Source organism: Clupea harengus, chromosome 14 (assembly GCF_900700415.2).
Source record: "Clupea harengus chromosome 14, Ch_v2.0.2, whole genome shotgun sequence".
NCBI lineage: Eukaryota > Metazoa > Chordata > Actinopteri > Clupeiformes > Clupeidae > Clupea > Clupea harengus.
The window spans coordinates 7334827-7352990 of NC_045165.1; the positions used below are offsets into that span (position 1 = coordinate 7334827).

The 18164-nt window shown below is 40.8% G+C and overlaps 1 protein-coding gene across 1 annotated transcript; it reads right to left on the minus strand.

Annotated features, from left to right (window-relative positions):
- Window positions 1–15653: 15653 nt before the first annotated feature.
- nkx2.1 (NK2 homeobox 1) lies at window positions 15654–18164 on the minus strand. The gene is made up of 2 exons (XM_012825015.3): window positions 17531–18164; window positions 15654–17012 (listed from the first exon to the last, which is right to left on the minus strand). The coding sequence occupies exons 1-2, from the start codon at window positions 17895–17897 to the stop codon at window positions 16342–16344; spliced, it is 1038 nt and encodes a 345-aa protein (XP_012680469.1). The 5' UTR covers window positions 17898–18164; the 3' UTR covers window positions 15654–16341.

The following is an 18164-nucleotide window of genomic DNA, read 5'->3' on the forward strand; positions in this document are numbered from 1 at the left end:
TGTCTGTGTACTGAGGGACTGTGGGAAAATTCTCCGACCCCATTCATTCATTTTTTCCTCTCGTTTTCTATAATGAGGGGAGACTGATGAAGGCAACAACAGAAAAAAAGAACAATTACTCGCAGTAACAAAGCCGTGGCACTCCAGGCTGAACTCCATAGTGTCTTGCTCCAGGGTTAATCATTTTAGGAAGGGATTTTCTGGAAAGGTTTTTTAAAGAGACAATCCTTTCAGTGCCCATCATTTTGAGTTATTTGGGGGTGGGGGGTGGTGGTGGGGGGTCAGGGAGTGGTAATTCTGGCAGCAGATGGGAACTGTAACACTTGACATCTTTTGACATGACAGCCCGTCGCTCTGTTATTCCCACACACTGCTTTTTTTCAGTCACCTGGAGCAAAGGTCTGTCCTCAGTCTACGGCTCTCGCCTTACATGTCAAATCAGCACGGAAACTGAAAAGAAGTTTTCTTGAGTCGCGCAAGCTGAGTGACTCATAATTAGGAAACTGTCTATGGTCATTCTTTATCTTTTGTACATGCATAAAACTGTGAGGTTTGAGTGAAAGCAGCACATATCCAGTCTCAAGCAATAGGCATACAATGAATTTGGAAAAATAACTGATTTAGACACAGACAGATCTTATGTGGTTATCAGATCAGGAAAGTGAGAAGTATAGATGATCTACACCTTGACCATGCTGGCTGACAAATCTCAAGAGCCATGAGCAAATTAATGAGCTTAAGAGTCAGAGTATGCATATACGTGTTTGAGAAAGAGACTGAGCGTTTTTTGTGTGTGTGTCTGGAGGGGTTGTTCATTGGTGTGTGCATTGAAAAGATAAGTAAGCAGTATTCTAAACAAGGTAGAATGTAATGATTATTTTTTATAATAACCAAAAAAAACCATTTCATATTTTGTACAACATGTATAGGTGAAAACAGCCTACACAACTGTTTCTGAAAGTATCCTTGAAAAAAGAAAATGTAAAAAGGACATTGTTATGTTTTGCCAGAAGAGTAAGTGGCCACATTTCGTGTTTGCTGTTGTAAACTGTAAAAGAGAGGAAAATGACAGGAGGAAAACGTACTTACAATTACAAGAATGATCACCTTTTGTTTTTTGGACATGAAAAATTGCAAAATGTTTGGTATGGAAAATATCGATAAGGAACGGGTGGGGACACCTACATTTTTCTCATATTAATTAGAAAGGACCCTTACATTTAAACATTGCAAATATTTTTTGGTTTTCTTCAGTTATGTATGAAATTGTGGCATTATATATGTACACAACTTCACTATTTACAATATTGAAATGAAAAATGTATGGCCTAGTTTACCCGTCCCTTCCCCCCTACTCTCTTTGCATTTTGGTTCATCCATCTCCGTGGTTTCATTGAAGAACAATCCTCCCAGGGAACAGGCCCTACTAGCTAACGGTAGATGTTATAGAATTGTTAGCTAGTGTGACTGTTTCACTATTCATAATAAAAAAATCGCTCAAAAAAATCAATGTAGTTACATAGTTGTAGTTGCGTGCTGTAGTACTTTTACCAAACTAGGACCAGAGCGTTGGAGTCTTCCCCTGCTTGCTAATCTTATGTAGGCCTACTCCATAGGTAAGTCATCTAGTTTGAGCTAACAAAACGATAGCCTGAAGCTTCCTTTCAAGCTGGGCCTTGTTGGATTATATCAGACTTAATGACATTTTTTGTCATTTCTTTGAAGTTGGTCGTGAACCAACAAGATATTGCGACTGTACTGTGTTTTGTAAACAGACTTTTCCACAGGTAGCCTTCACTTAAAATAGCCTGCTAAATTTGGACTTTGATTAGGGCAAGTTACCTGCTAGATAGCTAAATGTTGCTAAACTCTGGCTCATTCACTTTTCTAACACTGAAGTAGTATTTTGTACATAGTTTTAAAGTGGTCACCCACAGACTAAAGAAGACATGAGGGCAACACTCTGGCATTACCTTTGTGTAGAATCTAATTTAGGAAGAGAAGTGAGTAGATGGAGATAACTACAACAAACCAAATTACAGTGTCATTTAGGTCTAACATAATAATAGTTAATGACGTCAAGAACAAGCGAATTGCTTAACTACTTTGGGTAACTGCTTAGATTAGTTAACTACTTTAATAAAATTTTAGCATCTCATTAGTTTGGAGAGACAGTTGAGAGTAGCTGCTGAAATATTTCAGCTAAAGTATTTATTTGTGTAGATGTTTTCAGACTGCATTTTGAACATGAATCTAAACATTACATGCTATCAATCTAAATATTAAGTACCTGTGGCTGACATGAAGGTTAATTTAGATTTTTTAATAAACAATATAGGCTTTGGGGTAAATGTTATTATAGCTACAGATAACATACTATATATTGTCTCTAAAAATGACAAAATAATGTAAGAATATAATTTCATTTACAAACACTTTCAGTCCTTATTCAGTCTTGACTAAATACTATGATGTTACATTACCAAGTGAGCAAATATACTATCCAGAGATTATCATTTCATTTTTGAAGACCTACTATATTTAGCAGACAGCACTGGGATGATGATAAAATCCCAACATGAGCCAAGGGTGTTACATGTCTTTGTGAACTGCTGTTTCATTATAAACAGAGACCAAACAATATTACTAACGTGGATACCAAAATGGATATCATTCAAGTGTCAAACTTTATGTCGGTATCTTCCTATTATAGATTAAGTACATTATTAAATCACATATGATGCTGTTCTGTGTCATGTTATGGTTTGTAATGTTGTGGTATGTCAAATATATTACACTGAGCACTGAGCAGACATTTTCCTCAATATAACTGTAATAGAGTATTCTATTCTCATTCTCATTTCTTCTGCCTTAAATGGAGAACATTGCCATTTACAGGGAGAGAGAGAGGGAGAGAGAGAGAGACGAATCCTGGGACCACATAATGTCAGTACACTATCGTGCACATTGTGGGTATTTTGAGACTGCTTTTCACCCCCTGGTGTTGTTTGTGGTGCAGGGAGTGAGGCACACTGAACAGTGTGAAACGAGGGCATGTGAATATGCAGGAAAGGAGAGAAATGCAGAGAATGGTGAATGACATGAGGAAGGTATGGTATGAGGTATTCTCACAATCACTTTATACTGTTCCTTCTGCATAAAAGAACATTTCCCAAAACCCTGAAGGAGACGATAACTGATCAACATACAGTACATTAGGAAATGTAAATGAGTACTGCTGTAGGAATAAAGCTGTTCATTTTCGCAGTCAGCTTTTTATGTAGAGATATAGATTAGATGTAAATCTGTCAGAAAGAAAGATGTTGTATTATCTTCACTTCACATAATATTATCTTCAGTGGATTACTTTTTGGTCTAATTTTGTACTATCCCTGTTGCCCCCTCCTTTCACTCTCTCTTTCTATCTCTCGCTCTCGCTCTCACGCACACACACACACACACACACACACACACACACACACACACACACACACACACACACACACACACACACAGACAGCCACACACACTGTATCTCTCTCTCCCTCACTCTTGCACACACACACACACACACTTCAACTCTCTCTCTCTCACTCATGCACACACACAAACACACACACACACACACACACACACACACACACACACACACCACACACACACACACACAGACAGCCACACACACTTTAGGGTGGCTGCACCTGTCACCTGGGGTCCCCTGTCTGCTCTCTGGATCAATTTACATAACCTCATTTAGCAGTTCACAAATCAGAGCCATTAAGAGCTGCTAACAGGAACCAAGGGTTCTAATTTAGCCTGCCTTTCACAGGGGGAAAATTGGGCAGCCCGGGCCCACAAATAAAGACCCAGGTCTTAGCTTTGATTGTTGATTGTGATGGTAAATGTACAGATGATTAGAGGAGATTTTCCCCTTTATTGATTTCCTGCCAAAACACAGCATGTCATGGGTGTGTGCTGAGAAGCTAACAGGGGCTTGCCGGGATGGGGGTGTGGATGGGGGTGTGGGTAGGGTAGGGTGTAGGATGGAGGGCTGGTGGAGTAGTGTAAGGTGTGTAGTTGATGGGGAATGTTTCAGAAGTGAACAATCTGTCTGTACACACCGTTACATCTCCAAAAGTGGCACACACCATAAACACATTTGGGTGTAGCGGTGGGGATGAGTGAGAATTCGATTTCTCTCAAAGCACTCACAATGTAAGAGAATGCAACTTAGTGCACGCAGTACATGCCAGAGGAAAGCCCTTTGTGTAAGAGTCTGATGCTCTGGTCAGATGTGGGTTAATTATAAGTATAAATCCAGTATAAATCTACGTCTGGTGCTCATATTAGTGCTCACTACTAAACATGGTGTGTCTTATCATGGTTTAGAAAAATGAATATGCATATTCCAGACATACTTTACCTCATTCAGATTCCTTACACCTATCTGGAACTGTGCTCTGGATAAACATATTTTTTGTGAGAGAGAGGGAAGGAGAGAGAGAGAGAGATAGAGAGAGGCTATTTACAGATATTTGTGCATAGTTTAACATTACTCATCATTCCACCTGCCCACGGCCACACAATCATTTTAGAGTTTAGATAAGCTTTAAGCCCCTTTTATTTACAGAGTGGCTGCAATAATGTGACAAACACATTTCTGTTTGCCATTACGCAGACCTCTGTCAAGGGCTCTGTCTGTAATGATTCTCAATTGTTGTTCAATTTGGCAAGGATTAGGCCTGATAAACTAGAAAAAACAAGGCTTGATTCAAGTTTCTCTGCTTTTTCCCTTCAAACTCTGGCTCCTGGGACTGAAGCTGAAGTGGATGTTACCCCTTTCTTTGGGTCGGTGAGGGGGTGCACCTCGAACTATAATTAGCTGACAAATCACATAATCATACGAGAGGCTGATTTCTTGACGAATGCATTAGGGAGTTGAGGCTTTAACTGTGAGGGTTTGTACTGTTGCATGCATTTCCTGACTGTCAAATTACCATATGACACTCAAAACGTAAATTCATATAACTTAAGGTTGACCATGGATTGTAGCTGTAGATGAAAGTAAGGAAAAATCATGCCTCTCCTTTTCCATACCATCGTCTTTTTTTAAGGAAAATGTTTTATGGCAACATGACCCACTCCATTTCAGACAGGTCGGCTGGGTCAGAAATAGCATGAATCACTTAAGCCTATTATTACGATTTGTTATCCTTTCTTTTCTACTAACAGAGTTCTGGTAGACTTCTCATTAAATAAATGGGTAATTTTGTTAACATGATTGTAACAATGTGCCACTGGTAGGTACACGTAGGCACAATTGTGATTGTCTCAGGCAGCTTGGTACAAGAGCACGGAAATAAATGTATCACCTTCACTGTTGAAGGTGCTCTGGATTAAATGAATTACAAATGTAGCCATATGATGGACACTAACAAATGCTAGTGGACATAATACACATAGAACATGTCCACAGTGGTTATTATTCTTCTTTTTTTTTCAGAAATGTTACAATCAGGTTTTCATTGAAGCATTTATTTATTTTTATCCTTAAACATTTTAAGGTTGGCCTAGGGAATATGGAGTGACCAGTGTGTTTTAATGGTTTATATGTATAGGCAATACTAGGCGTCGTCCAGAATGTTTTCATGATTGCAGGTCTATTGTAGTAATTACGCTTACCATTATACAACTTGGGAATTGATTGAAAATCGAGATGGCACGTCGCCAGTGAGAGGGCTGTCATTCTAGCTGTGTAGACAAGCGACAAACAACTGTTGTTTCTTTAGCATCCCTGTTAAATCAGCTTTAATGAACATGTAATTGCCTGGGATAGACTGAGCGATCTCAAAGCATACAACGGCTTTAATTGATTTGCATGTTCCTTTTTGGTGCCGGAGCCTGCATTGTCCGAGATAGCTATTGATCAGCTTGTGGGTGTATCGCCTCGCATGTGTTTTCCCTCATTAACCGATAAAGGGTTACTGATTACTCCCATCCCCGACTTTAATTTGGCCTAATGTCTACTTTGTTCCCGTGTCATGTCGGAGGGCAGTTGGGATAATGCGAGGGTGGGTGGCCGTGATTGGGCTATAAGCGGCAGCGCATATTGGTGGCCGGCTGCATGGGGATCAGTGATGGGGGTTAGAATAGCAGGACCTTTTGCCTCAGCATGGGGGCTTTCAGCTAGCGCGATGCTATACGCCACTGCGACACAGAACAGAATCGCGTAGTTTCCAATTGGATCCGATTTTCCCTAAGATGAGTAGGCTAGACAGTGTTTCGTTGGTGTGATCACGAAAGGCTACTGACATGGTATATGCATTTACATCTTTTAGCCTTCCTTCACTATTGGTGGTAGGTGTTAGTTTCGATTGGGTAGGCTAGGCTATAAGTGAACTAACGTGAACCCCCACATCAGGCCTATATTTATAACATCCTCTGACTCCTAAGCTCCCATTCCACAATGCTGTGAATAACCAACAGTAAATTATAGCTGAAGTAAAGCCTACTCTGGTAAATGCAGTGACCAAACAACAGTGAACTGTGAACCGAGGAAAGACAGAATTGCATGTTAGCTAATTGTTAATTTGGGTTACTCGCACCGGCTAATTATGGCAGCACCCCCAAGCTATTTGCATGATGGACTTGCCACCTGCCTATGAGCGAGACGGCCCGCTGCCCGGGCAAACTATATAATTACCAAACAACAGTGGGGCAATTTTTGACTCCGGTTCCCTTTTGTATTGCATGAATTCTCCGTAATGACTTATTTTAAGTGAGGGCAAATAGCATTCCTCCCCCTGATTCTGGTACGAAAAATCTCAACAGGTCCTACTCCCCACCGAGTCTCACTGAACCTTTGGCCATTTGTGTGTTGGTTCATATGCTTTTTGCTGGTGAGTTAACTAGATGCAGATTATTTGCTCTTTCATCATGGTGTATTTATCCAGCATATAGGCCGACTTAAATGGTCCCTGATTCGGAATCATTAATGTGTCAGGTCAGGCCCGGGTTTCCCAATAACGATGAATCTTAGCAGTTACGAGTGTTCTGAGGGAGTGATTCTACGAACTTTCATTCGTTTTTTACACGCCTTTTCCAAACAAGCAAGTAACGCAATCACACGTGTCCTGCTCTCAAGTGAAATAAACGGACGCTGTGGATGTGAACAGTGCTGAAATATCACCTAATTTGGTGATGATATCAGGTGATGTCTCAGCTGTCCTACCTGCTAAATGACTTAAATGCGAATCAACTTTAACATCTGCATATTATAAACTATCTCCGAGTAGGCCTATCACACACACACACACACACACACACAAATAATGCTAATGATTAAAAAAATATTATATTACACTGTATTCAAATTTGTTTGCTGCATGACCTGTGAATAAACTGTGGCCTATACTCAATAAATCCAATATAAGCCTGCCCTTTGCCACATGCAAGTGGCCTACAGTGGCATGTTACCCGAGCTATTTCCTTGAAGAGGGAATTTGAGGATGAGGTCGAGGAAAATAGTGAGGAAATAAGTAAGTAAATACTGTATAGGCCTGTGGCTGATTTTGAGGCTCACGTTTTGTCGGCTATATGTTACTCTGCTCTCGCTGTTTTTTTTTAATATTTATTAACTCTTATTCAGTATTGTCTTTTCCTCTGATAAAACTTTGCAGTCCCAACATGTCTGGTAGACGTTGGCTAAATATGCTACAGTAGGCTACAATACCCCCACCCCCCCTAAAAAAAAATGAAAGAGGAGAAAAAGATACGTTTAAAGAAATGGTATCAGTAACGACTCTGCCAATGTCTCTTTGTCTGCCAAACTCTGACAATTATGTGTCCACAGTTTTAATCATATTTCTGTGAGCTTAAAATAGCTTAATTGTATTTAAAAAGGTTAAAGCTGATTGACTACAGTCAAATAAAAAACGTACCGTTGGGATGACATTGTTCCTTGTTTGTGCAAACTTACTGATTCTGATAAGTTGTAATTTCCCTGTACATCCTGCTGGTGACCCTAGTGAGAGGTCGCTGTTAAGAAGCTCAGCCATCTTCGACTACCCCGAAGCACACATAAATCTACCAGCGTTTTCAAGTACTATACTTAAGTTACGATGCTTTCGGGAAACGCTCAAACGATTCTACAAACATCTTAGGCTTTCCATGCTTTTGGGAAACCTGGCCCAGGTGTATGGTGCTTGTGAAATTAGGCTTCTTAATTGTACATAAAACAGCACACATCATTTCACAGGCATTTCATGTAGGCCTGCTTGAACTAATGTGTATTTATTGCGATTTACTAAACGTATTTCATAATTGGACATAACCCATCCTAGAGCCTATATCAAAGCATTCGAAGTTTGCCAGGCACGTTTGAAAGTATGCTTGAGAATTCTGCTTTTGGCTTATATGCTTCATAGCATGTGTGTCTCTTGTTTATTCAATGCAGGGAAATTCCACGTCAACGCAATTTCTAGTGGGACAGCTTATCAGGGATGAAACAAAAGAATGCGCTCTTGAGTTCTCCGCAAATTAAGTGGTTCAGGAGAGCACCTCCAGCCATGGCATGTATCCCAGCCCTGTTGTTGCGGTTCATTACCACGGCGTTAACACATCTTTCTTGTTTTCTCTCTTGACCATGGCCGGGCCAGAGAGGATTCATTGCAGCCTCTCTAAAGCATTTATCCAGTTCAGTAAGCCCGTTGTTCAATCCGACAGTAACCCAGTAGGTGGTTGCAAACTCTTACAATTAAGGTCCATTATGCTAAATCTTGTCGTTTGAAATATATGCAATTTTAATGGGATTTTCTCTCTGGCGACACGCGCGTGTAATCAGACCGTTCTAAAGTGAGGTGAAAAGTTGATCAGAAAGACGGCGAAATGCAGCGATTACGCGCCGTTTAAAAGAGGGTCTGATGTTAACACAGTTAGTAATGGCTCGGTGACTACGAAAAGACTCCCGCTGGTACATGTACAAGGCCGGGGAGGAGCGCCTCTTGTCAGCCAAAGACTGTCTGCCGGCAGGCACACTCTGCCAGTTTCACAGTAGCCTAATAAATCTCATCCTGGCTGCTTCGGAGAATTAAGGGGGGAAAGATAAAAAGAGTTACATACGAGTATAAAACATATACACCAAAACATTTTTTTTTCAGAATGCATGTGTTTATATGACAGAAAATGATTCAATATCATAAAATCAAATATCACAGAATATGTTTTACTGGAGTCCAAGTTCTACAGAAAAAGACCTTTCTTATATATGTCCTCTATCCTCTCCAAACATGAAAGAAGCCACACATATTGCACTGCTGTCCTCAGCTGTGCACGCTCTGAGCCGGGCTTGCTCTCACAGACATGTGGCTAATTCATCCCCATATCAATGAGGGTCCGTGATTGGCATGCCTCTCGTGTCCGCGGCCTCACTGATTGTGAGGCCTCCGAGACCCACAAAGACTACGGCCAAACTAAAACCCTCTTCTTGCAGTGGAAATAAGTGGTTTTGTGTATGGGCTTAGGGCTTATGGTTGTTGCTTTAGATGGACAATTCTAATCTAGATTTAAAAGAGACACTTCCATGAACAAGATTTGAATGTTTTCATTATTTTTGACAAATCTTGAGAGGAAATGTTTGTAAGAACCTGGGCCTACACCAGTACCACTATGCTAGTTCCTATCACTACTGATATTTTAATAGTTTAAAAGCAATTTATAACTATTTCAGATGTGTCAATTTATGTTTTTTTTTCTCCCCTCGTCAAGACGTTCAGAATGTGAAGTGATTACAGACATATCCACTGAGACACAAAACCAAATAAAACGAACAGTACGGTATGGAAATGCGTTTTTTTTTGTTTTGTTCCTGGGGAAAAAAGGTTCTATTCAGCCCGGGCTGAAAGCGCTGCATTTCACTGCTGCGACAATTACACTGAAAGGTCAAGTATTTCGGTATCTTGTATTCTGCTTTGCATGCTAAGCATTTTACTTCGAAAATGACCCTCGCCTGCGCTACAGGCATAATGGTCAAAAGAACCGGATAAATGAAGAACAATTAAATATATTTTTGCTACCAGCTGACAATGAGATTTACCAAAGGAGGTGATTGCAGTTAAAGTGTAATTGCACCATTTGTCATGCACATTAAGGAATGCGCGCTACATTTATATCTACGGAAAAACAGAGCTTTCGTTTGTATTCCTTTAGATATCCTGAGCAACTTCAGGACGTATTTTTCCCATACATTGATGATATTAGAGGTCTCCAGAGAAAGATAGGGCGTTCGTATAGGAGATCGGTGAACTCTGTCTGACCTTCATCTATATTGCATGATTTTGATAGGTTTTACTTCAGAATTAAAAACCCTTTAATTTCATGATTTGGGCCTATTAGCTTTGGGTTCACAGAATAGTTTGTCGTGCAATAACGCACACGATGAAAACAACAATAAATAGCGTAATACGATGGTAATATTAATATTCATATTACAAAGATGGACAGCACAGTAGGTGATACCTACATCACTACCATATGATTTGCTACTACATCCATCCTCGACTTAGGCATAGAAACATTCTCAGATGTGTAATCCCTCGTCTATAGAGGCTACGCAAAAAACAACCACTTAGAAGCGATTCGGAGTGTAACAGTGTTATCTGTCATGCTATATCTTTCCACAACTATATGTTTCAAAACAAAAGTCTTGATAAGGTGGCATGAGCTCTTGTAGGTGGTATTAAGTATGGTGGTATATGCGTGTGAAGCTATCGCACTAGTCTGTATGTCATTGTACGTTGAGCTCAGTTTTGTGCAACCAGATTTTGACTTCGGTTAACCTCGGTTAACGTGACCACTGATAGTCCTTTCAATGGCGTTCCCCCAAATAAAAGGACTGTTTCTCCAATCATTCTCCCTACAATCTTTACTGTTTAAAAAACTTACAGTACTGTTACGATATTCAGAGTACACCACAATGTACAAGGACAACAATATTGCTTTCTAAAGTCTGTACACGTGTAGATTTGGGTTTGAGATTATTTGGCAATGGAGAATATGTCCAGATTTGACCTAAACTACCAAGTACAGGGGATTTTATTGTGCGTTGTCTTTCATGTGTCTCTTGGCTCATGGCTGGCCTAGTCTCAAGTGTATGTCTTGCAGGCACACAATGCGTGTGCTATACACTAACTCTCCCTATTTGGAAACGTTTTATTGATACTATGGATCCTTGGAATGTAGTGAGTTTAGTTCAGCACCCTGGACAGCAGCACGTGTGTCCCTTTTGTTTCCTGAAATTTTACCTTACCCTGAAATTTTACCTAGGCATCGGGGGGTTATAAAGGGCCGTTTTGTCATTTCGAGATCACGTGAGAAATGTGTCCTGGTGCTGAACTGGGACTATTACGTCATTATTTCCAATAGACGTTAAATCTGTAATTTGTCCGTTGTGTGGTGCTTGCTATAACAACTCCCACGTAGATATAAACAGGCTAAATATTTCTCCGTTGCATTTGTCTCTATGAGATGAAAAATCAGACGTAGAGGAGGTGGGCCTACTCGATATTACTGAAATGGTCTCTCCTACCATCCATAGCTTAGGCAGTTTAATTTGTTTTGATTTACAGTCCCATTTCAGACTGTTTAGTTGAAGAGATCTACAGGCAATGTCCACGCTGAAGGCTGTCCTTCAGGCTTTTGAATGTCTAAATTAGCCTGTAACAGACATAGCATTCTTCATTTTGAAAACCAAAAATAGAAAAGAAAGGATATTATGAACCCCAATTACCACAATCACAAACCACACTCTTGCTCTTCTCAGCAGAGATAGATCAAGAATGATATAAAAAATGTGGATACAGCCCACTCCTATAATTGCATTACACCTGCATGCTGGAAGATTGTATGGGGGGGGTTAGTCGTTAGATAAGCATAGTTTAACAGATCAAGACCTCTGTCAAATTGTACCTATGACCTATTTTGAATGAAACTACCCATTAAAATAATAGCCAAGTGGTTCTTAATGATTTAATCATTGTATGCCATAAGGATTTAATGTTTGGTCATAGATTCTCCATCTGAAATACCCATCACATCATGGATTATGGCACTTGTGACTGGTTTCATTTAAACATATATACGACATCCACCTCTCATCTCTGAATTTACTTCACTAATTCAAGCACATGAGCCTTACTTTTTCTCTAATGTTCATTTAAGTGCAGTGAGTGCCTTTTGGGACAGTTGTAACGTGTCGGTGAGAGTTGTAACAGTGGCCAAAGGCAATGGTAACCAGCCAGTTTGAAGGGATAAAGTATTCCATGCATTATTCAAACCAAAACACTGGTGGATAAGGGTTATTCTGTAAGTTGTAGTCTTTATATAGCGTTTGTTTTCAAATGGCATGCAGTGAGATTACAAACCAAATCACATTTTTGCAAAAGTGGCTAGCCTATTTCACTTGCTAGCTTCACTTGCTGTTGTAACGGATTGAATGTCATGCCTGTTACAATTATCCCCGGCCGACCTCTCCTAATGTTTTATATAATAATTGGAATATAACACATTGTATGCAGCTAATTATTATACTAGCATCTAGATCGGAAATTACTGATCACAACCACCTGTAGCTTGTGTTCCTGTGAAAACGCATCGATTGTGCGTTCAAAAACTTAAAAGTTACAAAATTGCCCCACAAAACGTGGCATTGGCATGACAATAATTAAGTTGTGAAGACAACGAGAAATATCCTCATTCAAGCCAACTGTCCCCAATCCGATGTGGTCTTGCATGGATAGTTAAAATATTTTCAAGGTAACATATATGATGATTATTTTGTAAAATATATGAGGGTATTCTAAATCGAAGTAAACAACCACAGCAAGTCGCACAAACCTCTAACTCAAATATGATTACCTTGAGATTAGCGTCTAATTGCTTGGAGTTCAGTGAGACCTGCTCGCATAAAGCTGGGAGGACTTGTCGGAGTTTCACAATGTGTTAGTTAAAAGAACTGGATGAGAGCACACACGCTTTCAACAAGTCATTCTGAACAGCTACAAGCTCTAGACAAAGACCACACAGCGCGCCTAAGACATGTAAATGCGATCTACACTCTTTCAGAGCGACGTGCAACAAAACGGTTCCTCTGCAAAACCTAATAGAATCTCGATCTCTTCTGCCAGAGCCACTACTGCTCAAAGTAGTCGACCTCGGGGTTAAAGGCAAATGTTTTTTTTTCTCCCTCTCTGTACTAGGGGTCTGGAGATATCGTGTACAATGAGGTTTTGTCATATTTGGCTTGTAAAGCAAAAACACTTTTTTCTATATTTACAGGACATTGATAAATTGATATATTTAAAGAAACATCTTCACATTCCACCATGCTGGCGAGATGCCTGATCATTGTATTATTTGAAGGTGTTTGAGAGACAAAATTATCATATTCATAATCGTTTAGAGAAATCTACGAGGCCACTACATCAGAAATGAAGCGAATAGAATGGGTCTCTGTGAATAGCGGACGTGCAGATTGAAGAACTTGATTAGGCTACTTAGAGCACTTTCATAAATGCGAAACTTCGCAGTTTCAAGTTTAATGTTTTCTCATTTTACCACAAGTCTGCATCTGTTTTTGTTTGTCATTTATCCCTAAAGTGATACTTCCTCTAGGACAAAATGTGAGATGGTTACAACATTACAATTATCCAAATTGTGGTGGACTATGCGCATTAGAACAAGTGCTGGATGGATTTGCAGGTCTGCCCAACAGGACAAATAATTGGAACACCTTAGCACTGGACAAGTGACGCTCTTTCAGGGGCATCGACGATATCATTTTGGGGGAAATAATGGACGAAATGCACAGTTGATTGAACGTCTCTTAACTGAAAAGAAGAGCTCCATTATAATCAACACCTCATTACATGGCGCACGGCTCTGCCCGTGCATCGGAGCAAGGTCGCGGCTGCTGACTGAGCTCTCCTAGCGCTCGCCTAATTGCAGCATTAAGATAGTAGCCTAAAAGATGGGTTAAATCCGCTAGCCTGTTCGGTTTGTCTTTGGGTGGTTTTCATACCTTGATATCCTATCCTTCTTGTGAAAACAAAGCTTAAAGTATGGTTACAGTGGTTTCGTAAACTTTGAATGTCATTTTTCAATATTTTTATGTCTCGTCTCCTCGCAGTACTGGATTTATATGACGAAATACAACTACAAGCTACATTTCAATGAACAGATAGGTTTGCTTATCATTCTGGTAGACGCAATTTATTAGCAATAATAATAATTAAAATGATGATGAAATATTAGTAAATAAATAATACAAAATTATCCAAATTTGCTAGAAAGTTAATTACATGCACCAAACGTACACAATATAATCACGCGCGACTCTAGGCAAGAGGAAGAGACGCACAGTGAGCCGCATTGTGGACTTGCGTGACGGGACTGTAGCTAATGAATCAAGGCGAGAAATAAAACCAAAACAACAGACAAGATCACCCAAACCAGCGTCATGCAACATGTGCATAAATATATAAAAATCAGTAATAAGGTTTATAAATCTATACAAGACCATGTCAAGAATAACAACACCCGCTGTCGTTTAAAACGAAAAACAATCGGAGCCCGTATGATTCAGTGGCACTGAGTTCAGCGGCTTGTAATCATTTTGAAATCATGAGTTCAAATAGCTCATTAAAATTCAAGGCTTCAACGCTTTATTGTTTGTCTGCCGGACCACTACACAGCCGCGGAACTACCCTCCATGGATATTTCTTTTTCGGTTATAGTTTTAAAATCACATGCCTTTTTAGACCTAAGTTTATCCGTGCAAGCCATTTCAAAATTTGAACAGCCTTCATTGCGAGGTCAGATTGGCGACATGTAGGCCCAGATCTTCAAGACCTAAGCTAAATGTGCACATTCCTTACGCTGACAGACTTTATCAGTACGTCAACACGGAGGCCATTTTACTTTTGTCCCTGCCTTCACAAACACAATATTGATAAAAGTGCCTTTGATAAGCTGGGCTATATTGTCTGACTGAGTTTTCAGGAGAGTCGTTGTTTGGTCAGGTCTTTGATTGATAAGCGGCATTTTAGGTGCGTCTGTTTGATGTGTCAGAGCTCGAAAGGTGCGTGGACCTCACCTTCACTGACTCAGTAGACACACACACACTCTCTCTCTCACACACACACACACGTTGAAAGGAAAGCCTGTGCCACAAAGGTCAAGCTCAGAGTTCACCAGTTTGAAACCAGTCAAAGTAAAGTAAACCTCACCAAGAGTGATCCTGTGCGTAACAGACTGGGAACGCATCACAATGCTAGGCCTACACAACAACATTAGTAGACTGTGCAAGCATATGAAAAAGCCGCAATCATAACTATTCCCATGTATTGGGCTTTCAAACATCTGCCTACTATATCTATGTCAATAAATGAGTTATTCTTCATCTTTTCATGACACACATCTAATTTTATAGGACAAAAAGCTGTATCATTTCTAATATTGTAAAGGTACATCAATAGGCTATTCGTTGGAAATCAGTTAACGTTATGGTTCACTCTGCAACTAGACATTTTTCATTCAAAATGTGTATAAACGTCGGTAGGCTATCTTATGTACATTGAATGTTCAATATTACCGCCCCTGTGCAATTACAAATGTAACGCAGGACTGTGGTCTCGGTAATGCCCATATTTTATAGTAATTTTTACAAACAGTTATGTGTTTTATATAATTTATTAATATGATTGTGTGACTGCATGTAGGTCAAATATCTATATAAGTTACAAGCAAATTAAACGTACAAATAACGATAAAACTCAAAAACAAAGAACCGTCAATATCGATAAAAATTTGAACCATATACAGATTGCTAAAAACTATGAGTCCAATACAAACCTTTTACAGAAATATACAAGCTACGTCTTACATTAAAGTTTATGAGAAAGCGGAACAACACTGGTCCTGTCTTGATAAACCTTTTGGATGTTTCACTTTTTATCCAAGTGGGCGCACAAAGAAAGTATTTTAGTGTATGAATCTCTTGAACAATGTCTGTTAGATCTACATAAATAATTCCATCTTCTGCAGAGTTAGGAGGCGTGCATCCATAAAATACACAAATCAGTTTTTCCTCCGTGAGCTATCCTCCTCTGTCTCTGTATCCAACTCTCTCCAGTAGAGCGGACATTAAGGGGATGCGAGTACCAACGTGAGGTGTGCCATTCAAATACACACACACACACAAGTTTGTCACTCTTTGATACCGTTTTAAAACTCAAAACGAGTCCGCAGTGGTACACACTGTCCTTTCTTACTCGTGTGCCGGTGCTGTCACCACGTCCTGCCGTAGAGCAGGGCCGAACAGGGCAAGGCCGCTCCATACTCAGAGCTGGAGGCGTTGAGGTGCGACAGACCGGCCACCTGTGTCTGCAGGGAAGGTGGGCTAGTGGAATGATGTGTCAGGTCGGGGGACTGCCCAGCGCTTCCCACTTGCTGGTTCTGGTGTTGACCCATGCCTGAGGCATTGTTGGACATGATCATGATGTTACCACCTTGCTGGTGGTGTGTTGGCACGGTGGTGGTTGGTGTGTGCCCGCTGCCTTGACACGGTTTGCCGTCTTTTACCAACACTGGCACGGCCACCCGCCGTGGCGACTGTTGCTGCTGCTGACAGGAGCTGTCCTGCTGCATCTGCTGCTGGGACACCTTGTCTTTGGCTTGTCGCTTCATCTTATACCTGTGGTTCTGAAACCAGATTTTCACTTGGGTGGGCGTCAAATGGATCATACTGGCCAGGTGCTCTCGTTCGGGGGCAGAGAGATACTTCTGCTGCTTAAAGCGCCGCTCCAGCTCGTAGACTTGGGCTTGGGAGAACAACACGCGCCTCTTCCGCCGCGGGGTGCTGGAGAGGGAACCCATGCTCTTGCCCACATCTGCCAGCGAGCTAAGACTGCCCATACTGCCCATGTTCATGCCCGAAGACGAGCCCATGAACCGTGAGACTGAAAGAAGAGAGCCCTGTTTTAACTGGTGCTAATAGCAATCAATAGCATCAGCAATAATAATAATAATAATAATAATAATAATAATAATAATGATAATGATAATGATAATGATAATAATAATAGTTAAAGTCATTATATTTCCGGGTAAGGTTTGTCATGAAACGAGCAAGGGTCAGAAGTTGAGAACTGGCAGCTATGCCGTTTTAATATTCACCCTGATAACAGTTCTCCAGGCTAAAATCCGACCCATGCACATACATATACAGCCATTGCCTTAAAGGATACATCTAATGCTTAAGGGTTTCACATTAAGGCTTAAGGGTGACACATTCTGTACATTCTTTCTCTTTCCTGGCCGTATTTCAAGTTCAAACTGACATTAGCATCAGTTATATACTCCTCAGACAAACATGCCAGGCACCATGTTTTGTTTAATCTAATTTATTCTTTAAATATATGCAAGGATCAGTGTAATCATTTCTGTTACCTGCTGAAGAGAAAATGAAATAACTTACTTGTGGAGAAACGTGGGTCTGGATTGGCTCCATACCAGCTGGTGGCCGTTGTGCTGCCTCTCATGCCGTCCTGGTATGGCGGAAGGTCGCTCATATTCCCGAGGTTTCCGTTACAGTAGCCCCCCATCGCCGAGTGCGAAAGTTGGGACACCCCCGCAGCGGTCATGTGGTAAGCTGCGGGTACCGTTCCATTGTGACCCATGTGGTGCTGCTGCATAGTCGCCTGTGAGACCTGCTGCTGCCGGTACGACCCCAGAGGAGCCCCCAAATTGTTACTCTCCATACTTACTTTCTTGTAGCTCTCCTCAAGAGGACTCAAGATATCGGAAACAGAAAAAGGAGTCGTATGCTTAGGGCTCATCGACATTGTTCTGTGGCTAGAGAGAAATAAAGTAAAAGGCTGTCTACAGGCAATCTCTCCTGTAGCTGGTCTCTGCTTCCAAGTCCTCCGTGCCTGTTGTTTTTGCGTCGGCGTGGCTGGATGAACACGTTGGAGAACGGCTGAAGTTGGCGTTAATTGGCTAGAGTGGGAGCTCGAGTCTGGCTTTCGTTTGTTTTAGCTGTGTGCCAGGTTTAAGGCGACCATTAGAGGCGGGGCATCGGCAGCTAGGACAACAATGCAAGCCAGCTTCAT

Bases quoted from the DNA above. Each gene is read 5' to 3' on its own strand.
- nkx2.1 (XM_012825015.3), bottom strand. From the start codon at position 17,897: ATGTCGATGAGCCCTAAGCATACGACTCCTTTTTCTGTTTCCGATATC. The intron at 17,013-17,530 runs GTAAGTTATTTC...CTCTTCTTTCAG, and splicing joins AGACCCACGTTTCTCCACAA to TCTCACGGTTCATGGGCTCG.